The sequence below is a fragment of the Dasypus novemcinctus genome, chromosome 1, assembly GCF_030445035.2.
Source record: "Dasypus novemcinctus isolate mDasNov1 chromosome 1, mDasNov1.1.hap2, whole genome shotgun sequence".
NCBI classification, from domain to species: Eukaryota; Metazoa; Chordata; class Mammalia; order Cingulata; family Dasypodidae; genus Dasypus; species Dasypus novemcinctus.
Genome location: NC_080673.1, coordinates 91,087,378 through 91,113,724, shown reverse-complemented (window position 1 = coordinate 91,113,724; position 26,347 = coordinate 91,087,378). Strand labels below are relative to the sequence as shown.

Here is a 26,347-nt window from a genome sequence, read left to right as displayed (position 1 = left end):
GCCAAATCACCTAGGTATTCTGGGCCTCTCTTTCCTCAGCTACAGAAAGGAAGTGCTGGATTGACTGCTAATGCTCCTATTATCGCTAAAATTCTACAGTCATACAAGGGAGAAAAAAATTCCTATATTCTGGAAAGAACGATAGTAAAAGCATGACAAAATTGTGTCAATTGGATAAAATAATAATAAAGCTTTCTAAGACATGTGCCCCAGTGTCTGAAGGAAGATATTTTTTAATACTACAGATTCTATTTCCATATCATAGAAATCAGGTGAAAAGTTCAGAACAGTGATAGCATTAGGAGGAGGAGCAGTTACTGGAAGGTAGTACAAAGTGGGCTTCTGGAGTGCAATTCATGTTCTGTGGAAGGCAGGCGTTTTTGCAGGAAACCTACAAACATCTACTGACCCCTTACACAGATGGTAGCACGGATGGTGCCACCACACTGTGTGCCACTAAGAAACCCTCCATTTTACACGGGAAGGGCAGACTACACAGTAGGAAACTAAAACTGGGTGCCAATCGTTATTAAACTGTACTTAACAAGATTTGATAAAATTTGCTTCACACAGTTTGATGGAAATAAGAAGATTAAAAAAACATCATTCTAGATTTAGTAGAAAAGATTGAAGCACACACACACACAACCTCTAAGACAATATGATCATTAATTAGGAGGAACAGATGCAGGAAACTAACTAAAGCATGAATGACACAGAGCAGCTGAAAGAGAGACTTACCAGATTCTCCTCTTCGGCCTCTCTTACCTCTTTTCCCTGGTGGGCCTGAAATAATGAAGAATAATTATTTGAGCATGATTTAACATTTTTTCCTGGTTTCAACATCACCAGTAGTCTATCTTCAACCACCAACTTGAAGAAAGGGACCAAATATTTCACACAGCTAGCACGTTTAGTCTTAGGTGTTTCAGAATAACTCTTAAGCTTCATTTAATTATAAAAGCTGCTGTTGATGTCTATCATCTAGTGCTACTTAAGAACACTAAAGATTCAGAATTTTGTTCTGAATATCCTACTTGGATATCATCAATAAAGACAGGTTTTGCTACGCAAGTTTGTGGTGTTAAGATTTCATGATTATCAGGGAAGAATTTTTCTCTGAAATTTTCAGTAAATTAGAAGTACTATATACAAATGGCAATAGTATCTTTTCAGCCTGATCTATCATGAATTCTTTTGAAAATATTTAGTCGGAAATTAGATGAAAGTATATATTAGTAATGGATATAATCCTTACAAATATTTCCATTTTATTAAATGTGAATTTTCATGTTTTGAAATTTCTCTAGTAGAGATTTAAACCCCATCTCTTTTAACTAGGACGTGTTTAGGTAGCAACTATAGGTTACAAATACAATAGGTCTACAAGGTTTATCTCATTATTGTCATTCAACAAATATTTAGCTTTTATGATGATTCCATTTAAAAAGAAGGGGGAGGGAAACACTTTTTTTTTTCAGTGAGTTTCCTGTAAGGACCTCCAAGCTAATATGCATCAGACAGCACAAGTTTCTAGGCAGTCACAGCTTTCAAGCTATTATTCTCAATTATATAATTTCTGTTCTCATTTCTTTGGGTAAGAATAGCTCCCTCTGAATAATGGTTCAGGCAAATAGAAGAGAATAATTAGCCCACAATGAGAATTGAAGGTCTTAAAATATTTGCTTGGAGAAAAAGGCCAAGGAAAATAAAGAACTGCCTGGTTTTAAAGAATGAGCTGCTAAGTAGGACTGATGGCTTCCAACCTCTAGAAAGCTCAAAATACAAGCAGTATAAGTCTTAGTATCCAGCAGACTCTCAACATGATCCTGAGCTATTGGCTTCCACATGGAAACACTATCATCCAAAATAAAAACATCAGTGGGCCAGTTGGTTTCCCCTCAAACCTTACACAGAATAAGTCTGGCCATCTGTGTTTTGTAAGAGGTTAAAAACAATCAAGCAATAAAATTGATTGAAAATATTATGAGAAGCAGTTTTCCAGCAGAGTACAAAACAGTCATAAGAAATTTCTGATTTCTTTCTAGATTCTAGAAAAAGGGAGGTGTTCATCATATTCAAGGTATTGCTGGATAGATTGGGAAGAAAAGGAGGATCATGTAAATAATAATAGGTAAAGAAAGACCTTTGAGGTTCAAAATAAACCCACTGGGGCTCAAATATGTATGAAAAGTAAGTATACATTTATACACACACACATGTATATTGACATATTCTGATACATACAAGATCCTTTAGATGAGGAATCAGATTTTTTCTATTAATAAACCACTCAAACTAAAAATTATTCAGCAAGTATGATATGCTCATGAAGTCTGTGGTCTGACTAGCAGGGGTTAGAGATCATATATATAAGCAGGAGAATTCCATCCATCATCCATGTGGGATCTAAGCCCCCTCTCATTTTAGAGCTGGAGAGGACATCGCCATCCCAGGGTCCTCAGGACGGAGGAATAAAATACGGATTAGAGTGGACTCACTGGTATTCTACTACAGAATTATTGTGACTCTAGCAATGGAAGAAATTATATCATTGATGTGGAGACAGTGGCCACGGGAGTTGCTGAAGGCAGGGAGAGGGAAGAAGAGGTGTGACTTTGGGGCTTTTTCAGCACTTGGAGTTGTCCTCAATGACACTGCAGGGACAGATGCAGGACATTATATATCCTGCCATAACCCACTGAATGGAGTTGGAGAGATTGTAAACTACAACATCAACTACAATCCATGCTGTGTAGCATTGCTCAAAATGTACTCATCAAATGCAATGAATGTACCACACTAATGAAAGAAGTTGTTGATGTGGGAGGAGAGGGGGTTGTGGGGAGTGGGGTATTTGGGAACCTCTTATATTTTTAACGTAACATTTTGTATGATTTATATATCTTTAGAAAGAAAAGATAATAAATGATAATTTTTTAAAAATGATTTATACCTGCCTTCTAGAGGCAAAAAAGTTGGAAAGATAAAACAATACACCTGAAAAATTGTTATTATCATGCTGTCAAGATGGCACAATGATTTTATGTTCTAACAATTTCTTCTGCTCCAGACACATGATTAATTATGAAAAACAAAAATTCCTAAACACAATGAGAAATCTAATGCTAAGAAAGGCAGCAAATAACTTCAAAAACAGTATCATAGATTCTCTCCAGGTTAAATTAATTCTTAAAAACCATTTAGCAAAGGTCAGTATATTATTTACACTCTAAGATAATATCAAGAAATAACTTCTCTTGAAGTTCAAGGGATTTTAAATTTAAGAAACAAAACAGTAAAAAGAAGAAGTAAATTTGAAAAAGAACTCTTTAGAAATCCTGAAAATAAAAAATACAGCTATTCAAATTAAAAAAGATAATTAAACTGGTCAAATGATAGCCAGAACAGTGTTGAAGAGAAAACTAATAAGCTGGAAAGTACAGAATACAGTCCATAGAGATAAATTAAAATAATAAAGTAGTAATAGAAAACAAAATTCTATGTACACATGATATATACAAATATATGTTAAGAGGTATTATTTAACTAATGCCATCTATAGAATACAAAGAAAGAGAATGGAGGGAATGGTGGAGAAGCCACTGATAAAGAAATCACAGATACAACTTTTCCAGAATTGAGCACAGGAATCCTCAGAATGAATTTACACCCCAAGTATCATGTAAAAATAATTCACATTTAAACACATGGAAGTGGAAACTTATGAATATTCAAGGATAAATAGACGAGATTAGAAACTACCAGAGGAAAAATGACAATGAAGGAGACTTAGATTGATTGCTCTCTCACCCCCAACAAAGATGCCAGAAGGTCCCGGTCTTGATTTTTCTGACATATCCTAGAAGCCTATATTATTTGTTAATTGGGAATTGGCTTGTTTGCCAATTCACCCCTAAAAAATATTTGTCTTAAATAATAGAATTTTTCAAGTAAAAATAATAGACTGCATAACAGTTTGAGAAAAAAAACCCTGAAGTATACTTTAAAAATATACTATAAAAAAGAATCAAGGGGAGTGGATGTGACTCAAGAAGTTGAGCACCTCCTTCCTACATGGGAGCTCCCAGGTTTGTCCCCAGTACCTTCTAAAAACAAACAATAAGCAGAGAAACAAAAAAATCAACTCAGACAAGCCAATGAGGCTCAGTGGTTGAGCGTTGGCTTCCCACATATGAGGTCCAGGGTTTATACCCCAGTCCTGACAACTCAAAAAAAAGAATCAAGAATCAAGCGATGATAGCTTTTGAAGAAAGCAAGAAACTAAGTCAAAAGTCTTAAAGAAATAATCAAATGTGAGAAATCTGCTTGCTGTATTTAGAATTGAGGAAGAACAGAATGTAAGGAAACCGAAAAGACATTTGACAAGACAAATCTATTGGGTATGACAAGCTTTTACAAAGACTGCCATAATATTTGAAAGAGAGACTGAAGGTAAGTGATTACAAAATGGGAACGTAAACTCTACTGGATTTACAAAGAAAATACTAGATTTAAGAGAAGCATGTGATAATTACTGTAAGAAACAGAAGGCTGGAGTGAACAATACCCTCAATTAAATGAAATAATAAATTAAACAAAACTCCCCAAAAGACATAAAGATCTTGCCTACAAAGGGACTAAAATTGAAGTTCTGAATAAGTCTACTGTGCAGATGAGAAATTTGGTCTTGCTTCTGAATTTAAGGGCAAAAATAATTAAAATTGTAATGGATGAGATGAATTTGACAATGGACAGCTGGCAGATCATCAGAGTGAGAAGTTGAAAAATCAGAAAAGGCAACTGATAGATGTTCCCTAGACAAAACCAATTTTACCAATAGTTGAAAAATATAGTCACCATTTCCATTCCAAACTGAGCGATGAAGTGTCAGTCAAGCATGAACTATAAGAACAAATATAAAAGCTGGAACATGACTCATTTACAGAATTTGACCAGATCCTTGCTGATAAGTTCTCAATGAATTCTATCAGCAGAAATACATGACTCTGTAAAAGAACCTGGTTCAAGAAGAATATGACTGGGAAGAGAAAAAACAGAAGTTACTGGCCATGGAGGAAGTGAAAACTTACAAGCAGGAATTCATGAAGTAAAGAATGAATTACAGAAAATAGAGGGAGCCTATACAACCAGATTGTTCTTCATAATAAGAAAATTCATTACAACTGGTACTGCTTACGCTTCAGAAAGAGTTCTTGCTTGAAAGAAGATGCAAAAGTCAGGATGAGATAGAAATGAGTACAAATCAACCATAATGTTAATACTTCAAAGACTAATGACTATAAACCCACTGCAGAAAGGCCCATGTCTCAAATCTCGTCAGAACCTTTTGGCTAGCTCTTTTGGCCCACCACTAACACTGCTGGTGCCTTCTCTTCCTTACAAATGATGTACCTACCTGTGATAAGTAAATGTATGCCTATATTTGGACATTCACATGGTCTCTGGGTTATTGGTGGTATCTGGACTAAGACCTGCCCTGCTCTGACCCTGAATTCAGCTTCTTTGAGGAACCAGGAAGCTGTTTCTCTTCCATGGTGATGGATGACATGGTTAATGTCGATACCAAAGGTTTCTGATGTTCCCAGTATGATCTTACCAGTAGGAGGATCGCCATCATTACCTATTCAATTTCGACCTCCTCTAGTACCTTGTGGGTCTTTTTTTTTCTAGACATAAGAATATATTTATTCAAACTTTCATCTAGGACAAGATTTCTCTTAAGATGTAACCTTTCATAACGCTCTTGAAAACACATGTTTGGGAAGCAGATGTGGCTCAAGCAATTGGGCTTCCATCTACCATATAGGAGATCCAGGGTTCGATACCCAGGACCTCCTGGTGAAGGCAAGCTGGCCTTTGCAGTGAGCTGGCCTGCACAGGAGTGCTGGCCCATGCAGAGAGCTGGCACAGCAAGATGATGGGACAAAAAGAGACAAAGAGGAGAGACAATAAGAGACACAGCAGACCAGGGAGCTGAGGTGGTGCAAGAGATTGAGCACCTCTCTCCCACTCCGGAAGGTCCCAGGGTCAGTTCCCAGAGCCACCTAATGAGAATACAAGCAGACACAGAAGAACACACAGAGAATGGACACAGAGAGCAGACAATGGAGGGAGAGGGGAGAAATAAATAAATAAATCCTAAAAAAAAAAAAAAAGAAAATACATGTTTGTTTTGGTTAATGTAGCTCATGTAATTTAGAAATGATTTGAAATTAATACTTTCTATTATGTGTTGTTTTAAAATATATATTTATTAGAGAAGTTGTGAGCTTAAAAAAACAATCATGCACATGTGTGAAATTCCCATACAACACCCTTTCATCAATATATCACACTGTTGTGGAACATTTGTTACAGTTTAGGAGATAATATCAGACTAGTACCATTAACTATGATCTATAGCATATATTTTATATATTTTTCCATCCACCCCTTATTATTTTTTTTTAAATCTTTTTAAAAATTTTTTAAATTTTCATTTAATTATCTTTTTTTTTTTTTTTAAAGATACATAGATCACAAAAAATGTTACATTGAAAAATATAAGAGGTGGCGGACTTGGCCCAGTAGTTAGGGTGTCCATCTACCACATGGGAGGTCCACAGTTCAAGCCCCGGGTCTCCTTGACCCATTTGGATCTGGCCCATGAGCAGTGCTGATGTGCGCAAGGAGTGCCTGCCATGCAGGGGTGTCCCCCACATAGGGAAGCCCCACGTGCAAGGAGTGCGCCCTGTAGGGAGAGCCACCTAGAGCAAAAGAAAGTGCAGTCTGCCCAGGAATGGAGCTGCACACATGGAGAGCTGACACAACAAGATGATGCAACAAAAAGAAACACAGATTTCCGCCCGTGCCGCTGACAACAGAAGCGGACAAAGACAACGCAGCAAATAGACACAGAGAACAGACAACGGGGGTGGGGAGGGAGGGGAGAGAAATAAATAAATAAATAAATCTTTAAAAATATATATATATGAGGTTCCCTTATACCCCCTGCACCCCCCCACTCCCCCCACATCAACAACCTCTTTCATGATTGTGGCACATTCATTGCATTTGGTGAATGCAATGAGTGTGTCACAATCTCATGTTTTTAAGTAATGAAAAATAAGTTTGCTATCAAAACAAGACTACATATATAATTAAATTAAGTAAGTTAGTATCATCATAAAGTTGTAAGTATCACAAAGGAAAAATCAATGAATACTGAAGTGTCAAAGTATGTAGAAGATATGAAACTTGGACAGGGCTGGATATGGATGAGAAGGGCAAAGAGTGAGCCTTTCACTCAGAGCGAATATATCAAAAAGGAGATTATATGCAAAATTAAAAACAAACATAGTAGCTTTACATTGAACAGATGAGACTTACCTGCTACAAGTAGAATGATGTTGGAAGACTTGAAAAATACAGAGGGAGAAGTAAAACAGTCTCAGATTTTAAGCAGCATTGAAAAGCAAGAAGAAAAGTTTAGCTGTTCCATGAAAGATTAACAGGGGCTTATGGAAAGTTTTTGAGCAAAGGCATACTATAAAGTTGGTGTTTAAGGAAACTCAATGCAGCAGTGGTTTGAAGGATGGATTAAAGGAAAAGAATAAAAGAACTCAATGTACAGAGAAGAGCCAGCTAGGGACAAGTGCAGTAACAAAAGAATAAGACAATGAAGTATTGCAGTAATGAATGATAACAGGATTGTAGGAAATGGCAGAAACCAGAGGAAATTGGAAGAAGTTGGCCAGCTGTGAAGACAGATGATAAACCTGGGTGGGTATAAAGACGTTATATCTCATACCTTGGGGTCTAGTAGTATGATTGTTCTTTTAACAGAGTAGTTTTGAGAAAGTGAGTTACAGAAAACAGTAGGATCTACAACTGTCCTAAACATGCTCTCACTCCACATTGCGCAGAGAAAGAGCTACATGACTTCCTCATTCATTCTGACAAATTTGGAGCAGTAGAGAGAAATCCAGGAGATGGTAGTAGTAGCATGTAAGCAGAAAATAACGTATAGGATTAACACTGGTTGCCATCAACTTATCCAACAGAAACTCTTCTCCTAAGCAGGTTAAGAAACCAAAACAAACAAAAAAAGAAACTACTCTCTTCTCTCCTCTAATCCATTCATTTTCTTCAAAACACTGCCCCATGTTTATCTTCTCTAAAGACCCTTTTTCAATTCATGGGATCCTCCTGAACCTATTTTCATCCTTGTAGAGTAGGGTGAATCTTTACATCATTTCACCTGCCTATGGGATGACTTTAAGCAAGCACCTTAAACAAAACTCAACACGGCCATACATTTCATCTGCCCACCTCGAACATGGCCCTTCTTGCCCTTCTCTCTCAGTCATGAATCACTATCCTCCCATCCACCATCCAAACACCTGGAGAAACATAGAGCTCACCTTCTTCTTTCTCTGGCTTAACAGATGAATTACCAACACATGTCAATTCCACCTCTATTATTTGGATCGGTTCACTTGTCTTCGCTCCTGCTAGTATTTAAGACTGAGCTTAAATAAAACCTTTCTGGAAACTTGAGAAGAGATTTTCATAAGAATTTTATTTGTATTTTAAAAATATGCTTACCTCTCCTAAAGGTTAACAATTAAACACACAGAAGTGTTAGAGAAAAGTTTCCAAATTCAGAATTGACTGGGGTTGGGTTTTTTGGGGTTTTGTTTGTTTGTTTTTAGTTTTTTGTTTGTTTGCCTCTTATTTTTTTATTTTAACATACATTTCTGGCTGTGCCTGCTTTTTGGACAGCTGTTATCAAATATCCATAGAAAACAGGGAAGGTTTCATGCCCTATACGTGTGTGCTTTGGTGTGTTGTCATAAAAACCTGAGAACAGAGAAAAATGTAGCTACCTGGTTGCAAAGTAAAGCTTGCACACTGGTCATTAGAGAACTAATTCATGAATAAATTTCCACAAAGGAGGTAATAATGCATGTATGTAAAGGCACCTACTTGGGTGCCCCTTTTCTTTACTTAAATTTTCTCTTTATATTTAGTCAGCATGGTAAGTGAACAGAAAAGCTATATATGTGTGCGAGTAAATTTGTTAGAGATTGTCAGTATTACCTTCTGATCAAAACATTCAGTGAGGCAATTTAGTACAAGGAAGAGAACCCAGGACAGAGTTAAAAGACCTATAGGTTTTCACTACTGGGTGAACTGAGGCAAGCTCCAAATTAATTCTTTTTTTTTTCCATCTGCTAAAATATCAGGGTAATGACTAATAGCCAAATGAATACAATTAATGTAAGTGTTAAAATTGTATAGTGCTATATACGTGCATTATTAAATGACTTTTAATTTTTCATTAATGCATTGAAGCTTATAAACCACTTATTTCCACGCTATGTTGCCATCATATTCTTCAATAAATACAATAAGACTTCTAAATAATTTGATACAGTCTAATAAAAAGTTTAAACTTCTTATTCAAAGCTTTCACTTCATTTCCAGAAGTATAGGGATTTTTAAGGACAGAAGAGAAAAGTGTAAAGTACCTTAAACAACAGTAACTATTCCAAAAAACAAATTCTCTCCTCCAGAATTCTGGAGGCAGAATGACAGAGATGTTAAGGCAAAGGAAAGATCAGAGAAAACTGAGCCTGTGGTCAGGGAGGGAAACAGTGAATTAGAAGCAGGGAGCAGATGGAGAAGCCCTTCTGGGCAGCCTTGTGCTTAGGTAGGAGGCCTGGAGGAGAAATGTGTGCAAACAGAGGCTGCCCCTCCAGCCCAGCTGCTCCCAGGAACACGCTTTAACAGCTGCAGTTGGCTTTGGGGAGGGAGGACCCTGTCTGGGCACAGAGGAGACTGCAGATCATCCTTTTTGAACCATCCTCCCCAATTCTCCAGTTAAACCAAGTCTACCTTCAGGGCTTCTGGATTAACCTTACAAGTAGGCATAGATTAAATTCAGAGCTTTCCCAAAGTCCTCCCACCTGCTTGCTTATTTCATTAATGCCTGAAATTCTTTCAGCATGGACCAAAGCCTTTCATTCCACAATTAGAAGTAAAAGGCTTAAAGAGCAAATGCCTGGTAGAAGTAGAATATAAACTAAAATGTATTCTCTCCATATTCATAAAATGGAGTTTTTTTCACTTTACTACAGCATACCCAGGAGATCATCCCACCCAAAGGTTTTCATATTGCGCTTCATTTCTGAACTACCAGAGCAGCTCCAGTTGGCCGTATTGGGTTGCAATTTGAAGTAAAAATACCTTACTAAAACAAGTTTATAAATCAGTGATTCTCATTTCTGCAAAGTAAAACGGAGGCCCAGGAGGGGAAGCAACCTGCCACCGTCACATAGTAGGTACCATTTCCTGATTCCAGAGTCAGTGATCCTTGGCACACACACCCTCTCGTTACTGAAGTCACATTCTGGAGGTGACAGATGAAAAGACCGAGAATCTGGACACAACCGACACAAACTTTTTAAACGCCTTACTTTTATTCATGGCCTGCCTCATATTTTTATAACTACTTGGGCAGATGCATTCTTTAAGCCTGGGACGGCAGGGAGTCTCTTGTTCATCCGCATCCCCCTAACCGGCACGGGGCTTATCAGTCCATGAACCTGTAAGGCCAAGCTGCCTGTGGACTACCTGATGCAGGTCAGCACTGCTTCCTACCAGTTAACTGTTACAAGAAAGAACTGTTCTAGTCAGGAGATTTACTGCCCAAGGTTTTGTTCATCAGCATGTCCTTGACACCTAACACAGGCTTGTTTCTTTTAAACATCTTTTATGGGTGTTTTTGTTTCAAATTTTCTCAAGTTTATCATCTCAGTGGTTTGTTAGTTTTAAAAAGAAAGCTAATCAGAATAAATAATAGGTAATAATTTAAGTTTACAATAGTTGACCTCTGTATCTCTCATTAGAGTATTTTGCAGATATATAGCATTGACATTAAAGGTAGTAAGCTCAAGTGCAAAGTTGGAAAAATATTTCTCATTTGCTTTAACAATTCAAGAGAGACTAGCAACGTTTCAGGACCTCTATTCTTACGTGTTATTGGACTAATAAAATCCATAAACTTTAATAGTGTCTGTTAGTAAAAGTATTCATTGTATTTTAGTTATAAACACCAAAGATAAAATTGCTAACCTTTGATTTTCAAGCCCTAATCAGGCCATATAATAATTTAAATAAGGTTATGAATATTTATAATGCACTGGTCTCTAAGATTTGTAATTACATTTGCCTTGTCAAATTCCTAGAGGATAATTTAAGAATCAAATAAAAATACTAAATCTTTAACATCATTTTATGAATACTACTTTCTCAAATATGCTTATAATTTTGTTTGCATTCCAAGAAATTTTTGACAATTCCATAAAAGACTGATGAAACAAACTATGTGCAGAATTTGTATTCACTGAATCAGGAAAAAACAATGTAACCCATGGAAGGTATAAAAAAGATAAAAGAGGAAATCCATGGATAATAAAAGTGGCTGTATTAACAGTGTACACAATAGTTTGCCTAAAGTCAACTGCAAGTACATATATGTGTATACTGGTTTAGATGTAAAAAGTAATAGCAGCCAAACAAAGTTTAAAAACCACTGGTTTAGAAGAAAATAGGCTAGGTATTCCAGAATACACTTTTCCTTAGAAGAGTTCCTAAGTAGTTATGGCATGCCCTCCTGGCAAAGTATGTCTTTATCTTTCTCATAAAATATATTGACATTAGGAACCTTGTTTTATCTATTCTTATAGTTTTCCAATTTTTTTAAAGTGGAATTTTAATCATTGTTATTAAATGAAATGTATATGGGTGAATTATATCAAAATTGTGGTGAATCTAATTCTAAACATTATGTGATGATTAGAGCTATTTTTAAATTGGTTGAGCTCTCTTCCTTATAGAGAGGGGCCAATGGAATAAAATTGTCTTCTAAACCTTCTCCCGCACTTATCTCAACGTAAGTTCAATTCTCCGCAATGCTAGGTTTAAATGAAGCATTTCAAGTTTACCCAAGTTAATATTTTCATATTTTAAAGTAGGGAAAAAATGTCCACATTCATAAGATAATTGGAGATGTTCATGAACATACTGGAAAATCATGACACTTAACCAATGAAAGAAAGGGATTTCTAAACTGAGTGTAATGAAATATTTTCTGGGTTTTATGTAGATGCTTTGTTTCCACAAAAGAATTTGAACAAATGAGTTGTCTTTATTGCTGTTTTCAATATTTAGATAATAAATATAGTAGAATATTCAATAGAAATTGCTCAAAACTATAAACAGTCCAATGTTGCAGTTCATTGACTTTAATGAGGTCTGATGTGGCACAGTTGTTATTTCTATCATTCTTCTCCCACACATAAAGTGTTTCATTATTATGGCACAGAATGTTTTACCCCATGATCCTACAGGGGATTTATCATGATAGCTTTTTTTTTTCTGCTTGCTGGGGAGAGGACTGCAAGATGTCAGAGAATAGGTTGCAGAATAGGTAAAATGTGATTTGTTGTGAGATTTTATGCTTTGTAACAAGAGTGATTGTTATATATACAATGTAATATATTAAAATGAAAAAAATGTTAACTTCCAGACTTGGAAAGAATGTAAATGAGCTTTCTAGATTACATGTTTTTAATGTAATCCAGAGTGGTAGACAGATCATTTAAGAAAAGGAGATTTTTAAACCAACAGAAAGAAGTAAGATCAACGGTTGAATATAGTCTTTCTCATGCTCAAAAATAAATCAATGTTAATTCTTAATTTATCAGAAATTGAAACAATCTTCCTTATGGGAAAGTAAAAAACAAAGTAGGTTAGTGGAAACCGGGATTTGTTTTCATTAATGGCTTTGTAATGTCACAAGCTTTTGCCAAATTTCTGATGGATGAATTAAACACTGCAGAACTATATATATCATTACACTCATATTAATGGCCCAAATTTCTTTAAGTTGATGCTAAATTAATTATTCAGGATACCTATTGCCAAAAATAATCATGAAAGAAAATAACAAAATTGGTTTAACACTGGAAATTAACCTTGGAAAATGAATAAACAAAAAAGCAAGACAAATCGTTAGATAGTGAATAGGACTGCCTCAGAGGGAAAGGGCAACATAGAATCAGGTGACCTGATGAAACAAGCATGAAATTACAAATATACTAAAGTATTAGAGCAGGGGTGATAGAATAAGAGACTGTCCATTTAAGTCAGGGAATATAACAAACCCATAGAATCTTGGGGACCTCAGGAGGTAAGGAAGGAAATGTACAAAATACTTGGGAATAACAAAAGGGATATGAAGATGGTCATTATTTATGAGTGCTCATCACACATCTGGCACTGGGCTAAGCACATTACATTATCAGATCATTTATTTACTCTAATTGTGTGACCTCAATACAATTTTAGAAAGCAAAGATGTAGAAAGATAAGGTGACTTTCCAAGTTCACACAGCTAGTAAATGAGGGGTTAGGGATTTATACCCAGAAAGTCTGACACCTGACTCGAGAATTCTAAAACCAAAGACTTGGTCGTTTACTTAGCACACTGTGGAACACTGTGTTTTCCAATACAAAGACACCGAGCTACCATCAAGGAAAATGTGGGCTTTAAACTTAGAAAGAATAAGTTCATAGGTATTTCTTCAGTCCTCTATTTATGATTCTAGTTTATCAAGCATATATTTTTAAGTGCAAAAATTCCTATAAAGTATGCAACGTACTATTGAAAAATAATCATGAGTAATTACTGGTTAAAAGTTAATAAGCTTTTATTTTACAAAGCTAAAAAGGAACAGTTCTCTCTACTCACATTGAAAATATTCACAGTTAACCTAAAGGAATGTGACCAGTAAAAGACAAATATGCATTTACATGCTTGATTAATACACTTTTATACCATGCACACCAGCCTTTAATAAGTATAAACTTTTAGATACTTACATATTTTTAACATATAAAAATTTAAAATGAGACAAATAAAAGATAACGAGCTTTTAGAGAGGAGGAATATTGACTGTCTCACTATTGTATGAAGAGTACCTGCACATAATTAAAAGTGAGTTTAATGGGTGACCACTGTTTTTGAAAGCTGGAATAATAACACGTTTGCAGTATTTCTTCTGGCTAAAACAATAATAAATAGGGGAGCACCACTTTTGAAACCAGCCATATGGACCTATGTTTGAACCTGTCTTAGCAAAACACTAGCTGAGTGACTCTGACAGATTTACCTTTCAGAACCTGTTTTTTCACCTACAACATCAGAGCTCTTCTGTGGACAAATGAGATATTTTTACTTATGAGTTACCAGGCACAGAGCAGCTATGAAGACATATATGCATCCATGCTGCAAAGCACAGTGCAAAAAAAAATTGAATGCTGGATTCTACTTATCAGATATTAGGCTTGATACAAGACTTTAAAGAATTAGAAAACAAAGGAAAAAAATAGCCTCTAATCCTTATCTGCCTGCAATCTAGCTTGACACAGTTCCCAGAGTGACCCATTTGGTGCCCCCCCCATTGCCTTGATGTCTAGTCAGACCCACAATATTCAGCCCCCAATTATTTCTCCTTCTTCCAACATTATGCTTCAACAACACTTGTCCACCCCATGCTGTTTCCAACTGCCTGCCCTTGTTCCCACTGGTCTCTGCTCCCATTTTCCTCCTGGAGTCCTTCTCTTTGCCTGACTAATTCTACCTACTATTTGAGCTCAGAGCAGGTGAACTTGTGTGATCTTATTGCCCCTCCCTCACACTCATCTTAACACCCTGAATGGTAATTTATTGTGTGTTCACACATCTGTCCTTCACACAGGTTCTGAGCAAGCACCAAGAAGGTAGAATCCAGTCTTATTCAGCTTTGTGGTCAAGCATTACATTTAGCAAATACTGGCAACCCTACATGGTTGAATGAATGAATGAATGAATGAATGAATGAATGAGACATCAATGAATGCCTTGTCACTTCCCTAAGAGTTTGTTTTTCCTGAAATACATAGCATATTACTGATGAGCACAGATTCTGGAGTTAGTCTGTCTGGGTTCATACTGTGGCTTTGCACTTGCCAGCTGTGTGACCTCTTTGTGCTTCAATTCAATTTCCTTATCTTCAAATGAGGTGTATCACAGAATACATTTCATTCTTGTGAGGATGAAACAGATTGATCCGTTTGTTATAGAAACATGTCTGGCACAGAGTAAGCCTTCTTTAAATGTTACCTATTATAATTATTTTCCACATGTTTCTCATTTGTCCAGTCCTGTTGCAAATGACAACGGGCAATTTCCACATATTGGATTCCCAGTATCACCTCAGGCTCAAGATTTTGAAAAAGAGAAGTATCCCCTACCTACCAAAATATTAACAGTTGCATGGCCTTCAGAATTTGGGCTGTCATGAGACAATTTTTCACTCACAAAAGCTTGAAAGCTCAAAGTAATTTTTTAAATCCTTCCTTCCTATTCTTGAGAAATTTAGTATTTTACTTAATTTTTTCTTTGAAACAATTCTCGTATATCCCTTTCTTTCTACTCCCATTGCTAATTTCAGTTTGGGTCCTTGATCTTCAGCACTGAATTACTGTTGGTGTCCCTCATATCCATCTGCATACAAACACTAGGGTATGCATTTTAACATATTTTTGTCATGCAATTCCCCTGATCAATAAGCTTCCTTACCAAAGAAGTATATACTCGGTGGCCCAACAGAGAAGGTTTTCACCAACCAACCCCATTAACAATGCCCCATTATTCCTCAATCCCAAATCTCCATGCCAGATAAAGTCTCTTTGTCTAATCCCTTGTCATTTATCATTGTCCTCTCCTTACTTAAAATTTAATTTCAAAAACATAATAGAGGAATGACAATCCTCTCAACCCTTGCAACGTACTTGGCCCATTCTCCTGTTTTTTTTTTCAATATACCTGTGAATTGATTCTTGCCATTCTTTTTGTATTATAAATTCTGCCTTCTGGCAATGTCACTACCAGTTTTAACAAACATTTTAACAAGGTTTTAAAGTACACAATTTTTTGCCTTTTTTTTTCAGGAATAGGAATGGCATTTCATACTTCAAACCATAGTTTAAGGAAGAGCTGCTATTTGCCTATTTAAGGGATTAATTTGCTCAGTACTATGATTATGTATTTGGAAATGTCATACATGTAAAAAGTGCTCTATAAAATGTCTAATTATCTTATTAAACCTACTGAAAGCCAAATGCAGTACAGGGTAGGATAATGGTTGACCTCCCATAGAAAATGCTAAATAGGTGATCTTCACCAGAAAAACAAGTCCCAATTGGCCATTCAAAACAAAATACTCAAAATATCCTAACCACCTCACAGAGTTTCATGGCCTCTTTCAAAATAAACACAGTTGTTTCCTTACGGTTAAATCTTAGATTCATCCTGACAGGCAAATTCCCTAGAATACAGAAGTAATGTGAGTGTATTTCAATGAATAAAATGTTTCCATATATGAGTTCATTATAACTTTGGCACTTTACTGCTGCTATTCCCATCACTCCCCAAGCAAACCTTTTCCAATGAAACTGCAGAAGAGCAATGTGACTTTAACTTTGGAAGGTGAGTTTCTTTTCTATATTGTGTAGGAACTAAGACAAAGTTTAAAAAAATGCACAAAGGTTCTTATTTTGATAGACAAGCACTCTTATGGCCTTAAATAATAAAGCACACACCATATTTTAATTGGCTTTCCATCTGGCATCTTTTATTCTAACAAAGAAGGGAGCCTCAAAGCACGCCTACATTTGGATATGTGTCTGAGGCCAATAAGCAGTATGTTTAAGGGCTCACTACAAAAGCCAATCAATCTTAAGGACTTATCAAAAGACCCCTGAGAAAGTAGAGTAGAACCTCTGTAAATAACTATCAGAGGTTAAAGTTCAGTATTACAACTTTAGGGTAGGAAGATGAGGGTAATTTTAAAGAAGAATTTGAGCCCCCTTTCTTTGCAACATGACTGTCATAAGGGCTTTTCATAAAAGAAAATAGTTTCTAAAATATGGCATTGTATTATGATACCTTGTAACATTAGGGGGAAAACCTCTAAGAAAAATATTAATAGTATTCAATATAGAAAAACCCTCGATGCTCAGAAAATGGTGGTAGGTCTACAAAATTTCTTATGCTCACATTTTTAATGTACCTTTAGGTAGGCACATTAGGTACATTATTCAAGAGACTAGAAAAAGTATCTTGAATAAGACAATTGTACAATATAAGGAAATAAATTTCTTGCACAAAAGAAATTTGTATAAAATGTGTTCAAAAGAAAATATTTCCATTTGTAGTGATTCTCCATATCTATATTTGAATGGGAAAATTGGTATCTTAATCCATTCTGACACTACCTACATTCCATCTACATGCATATTCATGAATATGTATGACATAATCAGGTTTAATCATTCCCCATATTCAGGTTTCTTCATTATACAATCTTCATTAAGAAATTATTAAGTAAGCTTTGAAGCTAGCTGTTAATACATAACATAAAAAAGGATTACTATAAATAAAGTAAATGCCCCGGAAACCTGATTGATTTTGATTGTTCAATGAATACTTTATGCTGCAATAAAGGTGAGCATATCTAAGCAGTTCTTTACTTTTAAAATATTTCAAATCAAAGAATAGATAGAGATGCCTTATGCTATCAGCACTGTGAATGTATGGTTTCTTTTTAAAAAGGTCCCCTGATCTTGTTAGAAATACAAGGCTTAAAGCAGAAACAATCAAAGAACAATGTTAACCAGTATATAATACAGTGTTACATTATATATGGCACTGATTATACCACAGGAACTCAGGTAGGGAATTGGGGGAAATTTAACAGAGAGACTTTAGCTTGACCTAGAACAGTAGATTAAAAAAAGATAAAGGAGAATGTAGAGTAAGACATGAATAAACACAGCTAACCCCGTGCACTGCACCTAACCATGGGACCGACCACCTTATTGTTTGAAACAAGATTGGATAAAATGAGGTGGGACCAGTTTACAGAAGGCCTCACATGGCAGGGGGAGAGGCAAGGAAATTCTCCAACAGGAAATAAGAAGCTATTATAAATTGCGTAAGATCATGACATGAAGAAAATGGTGTTTTGGGAGGACTGATCTGACAGGAGTTAGGGAAGCCAATTATTAGGCTTTACAAAAGCTTAGGCATAGGTTATAAAGGGACCAGTGTCAATGGGACAGAAAATTATATGCTAAAAGTAATAATGGATGAGAAGAATCAAACTTGGAGGCTGAACTGGATATAGGAAATGATTAGGAGAGGTCGAAACTTGAAGATGGCTCCAAGGAGTAAAGCCTTGTTGAAAAAAAATTGGTGGTTCTATTTACATATGTTTTCTAGACTAAACAAAATGTCCCTCTATCATTAACACAGAAGTCATATGTCTACCTTGGAAACTGTATCAGAATATTGGTATGTTTATATGAATTGATTATCTGCAGAATCTTAATTTCCCCTTTGAAGATGAGATGCACAGCCCTTTAGAATTTAAGGGACAAGCCCCCAAACTTGGAAAGCCTTTGCTCCTGTTATTTGGCCATCTATAGCATTAAGGGTCAGTTTCATAGACATAATTACAAAGTTTCACTCAAGTAAAACGGTCACAAAACTGAGACCAAACCCACTAGTGCTGTGTCCTTCTATTCAAATCCTTTCCAATATTTCCATTAACTCAGAATTTCCATCAGTGGAGTCTTGAGTTGAATCATCTCTGAAATAAGAGGGCAACATAATCAATGGATAAAGAACTCCTTCTTGTCATCGAGTTTTGCAGAGTCTAAGATTTTTTTATCTGTAATATAAGAGGACTGTACTCCAATTCCATGTTTCCTTCCAACAACATGATTCAATGAGAAGCAAAAGAGAAAATTCCATTTTCTAACTAAATGACCACAACTACTCTCCAGTATCTACAAAAGTAGTAACACATGTTCCCACCAAAGTAAATGCAAGAACGCCAGCTAAGTCAATTGGTCTCTCATCCATATAGGCAGCCTCAGCATTAGGCAGGTAAAATAATAACAGTTGCTGCCAGATTTGTTTTGTATCAAGGGCAGACGCTCCTCCTTTAGGAGGGTAAGAGGTAGATGGATGGTTTATCAAATGCAGTGACAGGGAGGTTAGCCAGAGCCCACAATTCTATTGGCTTCTCAGAACTGTGGCAAGAGCTAGGGAATGGTAACGAATGAGAGAAATGTGGTCTGCTTCTTTCAGGCTCGTCCAACCATGTGGACTGATGACTGCAGCTGAGAAATTCCTTAGGGATTGAGCAGGGGAAGTGCCCAGGGCATGATGCAGGCACACAAATCCTTCTGGAGTCCTAACCATTCTGCCTGAGTACACACAATCATGAGCCACAGTTGTTTGAATTTGCTACACTCTGCCTTTCTCATGAAGAAATAGGAGGACTGTTCGGAAGTAGGATCACTTCCACTGAATTGCATCACAATTGTGATAAATCAATGGTCAGTCCTTGTTCAATTTTGTCAATTATAATCTGGTCAGATCAGTTCTACATTACAGGAGATATTTTCTTCTATAGTTGCCTGTCAGATATATTTTGTTGTGCTATAAAATATTGAGGCAATAACCCAGAAAATGCCAAATGGCTTGAAAACACCTTTTTGGTGCTTTACTGAGTATGTACATGTACTTAAAGAAAAATTTTCTTCTGCATTAATTCCATTCTTCTACTCTAGTGGATGAAATAACCAACACTATCTAATATTAATTTTGGGGAAACTGTACTAAGATAGCTACCAAACGACCTCTGCTTTTATTTAAAGACTATTTCCAGTTTGGTCATTAAGCCTGGAGATTTAGCTAAGATTGTCCAGGCCTTCTTTACGATAATGGATTAAAGTAATCACTGTATGGGAGGGTTTTCCATTTCACTGCAACAACCAATGATGAAATGCAATATGGTCAGATTAAAGGTAGTACATAACAACCCTTCTGTAGTAGTAATATCCTTGGTGACACACAGATGCTGATCAGTCATTAAACCCAGAACCTGAAGCTGAACAGAGTCCTATCAAAGTCTTTTCACATGCCCCACCTGCCCTAGGGTGATCCATACATCATTTGAACCAAAGCTCAGTGACAGCTGCAGAAATGTACTCAGTGAATTTAAAATAGCAGTCCATAATAATAGTGATGGAAATATCTGGACATTCATTTTCAAATGAATTATAACACTCCAAATCTAGAGCTGACTTGCAACTGGTACATACTAGCACTGCCATGCCACCCCGGTTGGTGGTGGTTTGGGAGGTACCCCCAATGTGCCTCCCCTCTTACTACCCTGGCCATTCTGGTGCCTTATCTGCAAGCCCCTGATCTCCACACAAAATGTGTACTATAGGAGGTAACACCTGGCCTAGAAAGAGGACTCAAAAACTCCGTTTCAGCTTTGAGGATGGCATCAATTCTGATTTGTTGGTACTTATGCCATAGTATTTCCATAAATTTTTTGTGTATCATCTTGCCCACATCCATCATTACAGCACTTACCATGTTGTAACTTAATTATTTCTATATAAGTCTGTTTCCATCTACTATTATCAATCACTTGAGGAGAGGGAACCAGAGTAATTCATCCTTAATCCCTAGTACCTAGGAGAATGATAGAGTATTTTTTTTTTTAGTTAATTTTTTCTTTTTAAAGAAAGCTTTAGATTATATAAATATTACATCAAAAATATAGGGGAGGGAAGCAGAAATGGTTCAAGCAATTGGGCTCCTGCCTAACCACATGGGAGGTTCCTAGTTCAGTTCTCAGTGCTTCTTAAAGAAGACAGCAAGCTGGTATGACAGGCAGGAATGGCAAGCTGATGCAACAAGATGACACAACAAAAACACAAGAAGAAAAACATGAGTGACACAGCAAAGCAGGGTGCAGATGTGGCTCAAGCAATTAGATGCCTCCCTCCTATATCGGAGGTCCTGGGTTCAGTTCCCAGTGCCTCCTAAAGAAACAAGGAAGACAAACAGACACAGCAAGTGCAACACATATTGACTCACTGCTACTAACCATGGCCTATAGTTTACATTAGAGTTTACACTTTGCACCATATAATTTTATAGGTTTCAACAAAATGTATAATGGCCTGTATCCACCATTGCTGTCATGCAGAATAATTCCAACGTCCCCTAAGTAGCCCATATTACACCTATTCTTCCCTCTCCCTCCCCTCAGAACCTCTGGTGACCACAGTCTTTATATCAATGTTACAAGTTCTTCCATTGCTACAATAATCAAAAGCCACTTAAGTACATAGTTGCATCCCCCCTTATGTTTGTTCATTCCTCGATCTTAAGGATTTGGGGATAGTAATGCTCACTCTGCTTCTGACTGAGAGGGGTCTTAAGCCCCATGGGTCATAGGATGGAACTGTCTTGCTCGCAGTTGTAGATACTGTCTGTTTTTTGGGATGGGTGTTGTCCATCATCATCCTTTTTAGTTGTCCCGGGCAAGTCCAATGAGCTGGAGAGTAGGTGTTGCAACTCTTGCTGAGATTCAGGGCTCAACCGACATATGAACAGACCGAAGATTTAAGTTTCTGGGACACATATTTAATGAATAGAGGGCTAATTTTAGGTTCAAATAAGAGGGACAGAAGAGTCATGTGCAGGGAAATTGTAAATGAGTTTAACTCTGTTACAGTGGGGAACACATATTCCAAAGTAAGGCCCACTGACAGGGTGCTGAATTCCGGAGTTTGGCTGCACTGCCTACAGTGTCTAGATGGCTCTAGAACCCTCATGATAAAGTATTAATAGATATTTGAAGAACACAAAAATGAATAACAAAACTCAAATTTTATTATGTCAACTTTATAGTATAATATATTCAGATAAATTCTCATTCTAAAAATAGAAATAAATTTTAAAAATAGAAATTATTTTCATTCTTACACAGTATACATGATTTCTTATAAGAATTTTCCTATGGACACATAGCCTTTAAATTTTCTTCAGGTTTCACACAGAGAGATCACAATGATGCACTAATGACTATAAGAGAGAACTCTTTTGAGTTAATTGTGCTTTTTATCTCATTCTTGTTCTTTACCAGAAAAGTTTAATAACAAGTTTTACAAGACATCACTCTGTAATAGGAGTATAAAAATATCCAGATTTTTAAAAAATCTCTTTCATCTGATGCACTCCTGAAATCATCTTTAGGACTTGCATCCTTAAATATCCATACTTTTTCAATGTATGTAATATCTGAGAGACTCCATTGTGCTTCAATGGGCAGCTGCTGAGATCAGCTCAGCAATAGGTTGGCTTGAAGAGAAGGTGATGCAGAACTTTACGAAATAAAGGGACAGAGAGAGAGAGAGACACAAGAGAGGAGATAAAGATGGGACCAGGGGACTCACAGCTTCTGGAACCGAGAACCTCAACCCTAGTTTCCACCTCATATTTATTGGAAACTACCAAGCAGCTGTTTGCTCTCTGAACTGCAACATCATCTACAATAAAAGAGAACAACTGCAACATCTACAATAGAACAGGTGTAACATTTACAATAAGGAACAGGTAAGCCAGGTTCCCACAACTTTTCCCCCTTTCTGTTTTTGCAAATGACGTTTAACTGATTAACAAAGCTTCCTGAATGATATTTTCACTTTTAGGTTTGAACAATGCTCATTAAATTTTTTCTCAATATATTCAGTCCCAGGATTGTTCAAACTTGAAACAAGATATTTACATATACACCCAACAAGGTACATTTATGTATCACTTACAGTTCATCAAATCACTTAAGCACGCACTATGTTTCATTTCCCAGGGGCTTAAGATTCCCAACTAACAAGGCTATATAAGCCAGTACTCGATGAAAAACATCTCATTTTCCCCAGTTTATATAGCACTCTTAGCATCTTCACGGGACCTGGGACCACATCAAATTCACAGGCTAAGTCAATATCCACCTTCTCCCTCTTTTTTTATTTTTTTAAAGCAGCCTGCTGGAGGTCCTCCTACTCCCATGAAGGACCTTTCCTAAATAACACATCTTAGTGAGGGATAAAAGATTTTTGGTATTCCAACAATATTACAAATTCTTTTAACATGAGAAAACATTGTCCTTTATCAATTACAGCAGAGAGTACCAGGGACCTTACAGCTTGTCCCAATGGTTTGCCTATTCCAGGTCTTTAAAATACCATTGTCTCTGATGTTTCTTAGTAGGGTCACTGCCACAGGTTTCTTCTATGCAGCCAGATTCATTGCCATCAGGCCAGGGCAGAAAACCTTGAAGAACTGCAAAAGCCCATTGCGGACCTTTTCACACAGTTTTTGCACTTTTTGTATTCATTCAGGCTTGTTTTACTTTTATAAAACACAATATCTCACTGAATGCTACACAGTACTTTTAAACTTGCTATATGCATATGAGTTCTGTCCCACTTATCTCCATTTCTGATTTTATAAAACTAACCATTTTAATTTAGGACAAAATACACCTTAAAATTCAGTTAGCATCCCACAAACCTTTTACCTATTCCAATATTCATTTAACTTTTACATCTTTCATTTTATCCTTCCTTTCTCTGTTTTTCTTTTTCTTTTTTTCCTTTTTCTCTATTTCTTTCTTTTTTCCTTCCTTTTCCTTTCTCTTCTCTTTTTCCTTTTTCTTTCTTTTTCCTTTTTCCTTTCTCTCTTTTCCTTTTTCTTCCCTTTTCCTTTTTCTCTTTTGTGTTTTTTCCTTCCTTTCTTTTCTTTTTTTTTTCTTTTTCTATCTTTTTCATTTTTGAACAATCACACACACTGAAACAATTACAACACACACAATGACATTGAACAAACACAAAAGCAGTTCCAAATCTATTAATCTAGAATTTCTTCATTGCTTCCTTTTATAATTCAACATTTCTTTTGCAGTTTTCCTCCTCTCAATTTTCTTCTTAATCTCCTTCTGCCCCCAAGCCATACTTGCTTTATGATGCCATGCTTGAACAAGTTCTGTATTTTAGATACTTCGATGTAAAGCCATTCTAGTCTTCAGAATGAGACCCAGCCATGCAGTTTCCAGCTTCCATCTCTCCATTTGCATGACCAGAGGCTCTGGGTTCCACAAAAGTTGTCTCTTGGTGTTCATGGTATGGCTTTATCCAATGAGCTGGCACCCACACAGGATATTCTCCATCTCCTAGGGAAATACAAGCAAACCCTAGAGGACTTCAAAGGCTTTCCAAACCACTTGGGGCTCTGCGCCATTACACCAACTTTAGTTTCGCTCGAGATCCTTCTTCCCTTCGGGTCCCTGCTCACCAGTTGCAGTGAGCTTTCTTTCCTTCATGCCCCATGTTGGGCACCAGTTGCTGTGAGCCTTCTTCCCTTCACGCCCCACACTGGGCACCAGTTGCTGAGATCAGCTCAGCGATAGGTTGGCTTGAAGAGAAGGTGATGCAGAATTTTACGAAATAAAGGGATAGAGAGAGAGACACACAAGAGAGGAGATAAAGATGGGACCAGGGGACTCACAACTTCTGCAACTGAGAGCATCGACCCTAGTTTCCACATTGTATTTACTGGAAACTACCAAGTAGCTGTTTGCTATCTGAACTGCAACATCATCTACAATAATAGAGAACAACGGCAACATCTACAATAGAACAGGTGTAACATTTACAATAAGATATAGGTAAGCCTGTGTCCTACAACAGGCAGCCTTGTCATTAAATAGTTGAACTCTTTGACTTTCAGGGAAAAAATAACTGAAAATATTATCTTCTGAAAATCAGAGTCACAGAAATGCTTTTACTCATATTTCCAGGGGACAACATTTTGGTGCCAGGCAGGAACCCAAATTTTGTTTCATCACATTGGGGACCATTTAGGACATCAGGAAGCACAGTAGAAATATTTCTTTACAAAAGAATATGTTTTCCATCTCCTGGTGAAGAGTTGTTGTTTTCTTTACCAAGGAGTAGCTTATATGCTATCTTTAGGTCACACATGAAAGTAATATCTCATGCATGAGACTGTCATTTGTGCCTACTGATTATTTTGAGGCCAATATTATGGTTATGATTTAAGGAGGGAAAGAAGCAAGCTGGAATAGAAGGAACAAGACTAGGGAGGTGAAAATTTTTCCCAATCTAATCCAACATCAAATTAAAGTATGTCTTGGGAAATTGAAAGAAGAGTCAGATCTTAAATAAAACCAAAGACATTGGAATAGTGTCTTTTTCAGGTAATCAGTACCAGTGGTCTCTGACTTGATGCATTGAGGGAATTTCAAAGAGTCCAACAGTAAACTAAATCAAAAACTTGTCTTCTAAGTTTAGTTCCAATTCTATCCAAATTCCAGATGTCTATAGGGGTATGTGTCGTTGCTTCTGGTGGTTCCTCCAAGGCCAGCTATGCAAGTATCTTCAGTAACTTGGAAGCTGGCCAGTGCAGGAAGCCTCATGCTGGACTTTGGAAACTAATCCCCACCAGTACTGCTTTTTCACAGGTGGGATGCCTGCCCTTTTCTTTTATCAAGGTCTTCTTAATGACATATTTAAGGCTCCCCAAACTTAAGACATCATTTGGATCATTATGTTTGAATGAAAGGATAAATTCAACAAAGAAATACAGTAATGAGTAGGTAGGATATTTATTCTAAGAGCCTGGTGCACATGCAACAGATTTGTCATTTTTGACAGCTAGAATGAAAGAAAGGGAGGAAGGAAGGAAAGAAAGAGGAATTAAGGAGGAAAGGAAGGAAGGGAGGGAGGGAAGGACTTCTGGTCAACCATATGGTGGTGTAAGCTTTCCGTTGTGCTGATCCCCTACAGAATCTTTGGATTTCTAGTAAAAATTGGCAAAGCCATTTTTCTTGGAACCCAGAAAAAAGTTAAAGGGTTTCAGTAACTGGGTGAGTGCCAAATCAAGAAAACATAGCTTCAAAAAAATGATAGACAAAGCTCATTGTGCTTTTACTGGCCCCTCCTGCAGTTTCTCCCTGGTCCAGTGTGAGCCAGCCTGTGGTCCCGTTGTGGGTGCCAGGACCTGTTACAGAGGTTGCCAAGTAACCTCTGTGCATATTCTGGTGCATGTATATCGGTGCAAATCTTTCTGGTGGCAGCATGAAACAGTGAAATGAGAAACTCCTTTCTAGTTCATCCTTCCAGATCTTGCCTTTCTGGTAGAAGTAACTTGAATACAGTTGAAACAGTGTAGAAAAAATTAAGCAAAGCAGCCTGGGGAAAAGGATTACCTGCTATAGGCTTTGAGTCACACAACAGAGCTCCGAGGAGAGAGAGAAAGTCTCTTTCGCAGGAAGTAGAT

At 36.8% G+C, this 26,347-nt stretch overlaps 1 protein-coding gene across 1 annotated transcript in view; it reads right to left on the bottom strand.

Annotated features, from left to right (window-relative positions):
• Positions 1-26,347, bottom strand: part of COL25A1 (collagen type XXV alpha 1 chain) — a 513,961-nt gene that overhangs the window by 236,594 nt on the left and 251,020 nt on the right. Inside the window, exon 3 of the mRNA XM_058294312.2 lies at positions 742-786. Within this exon, the coding sequence (XP_058150295.1) occupies positions 742-786 (45 nt within the window). The remainder of the gene's footprint in view (positions 1-741; positions 787-26,347) is intronic.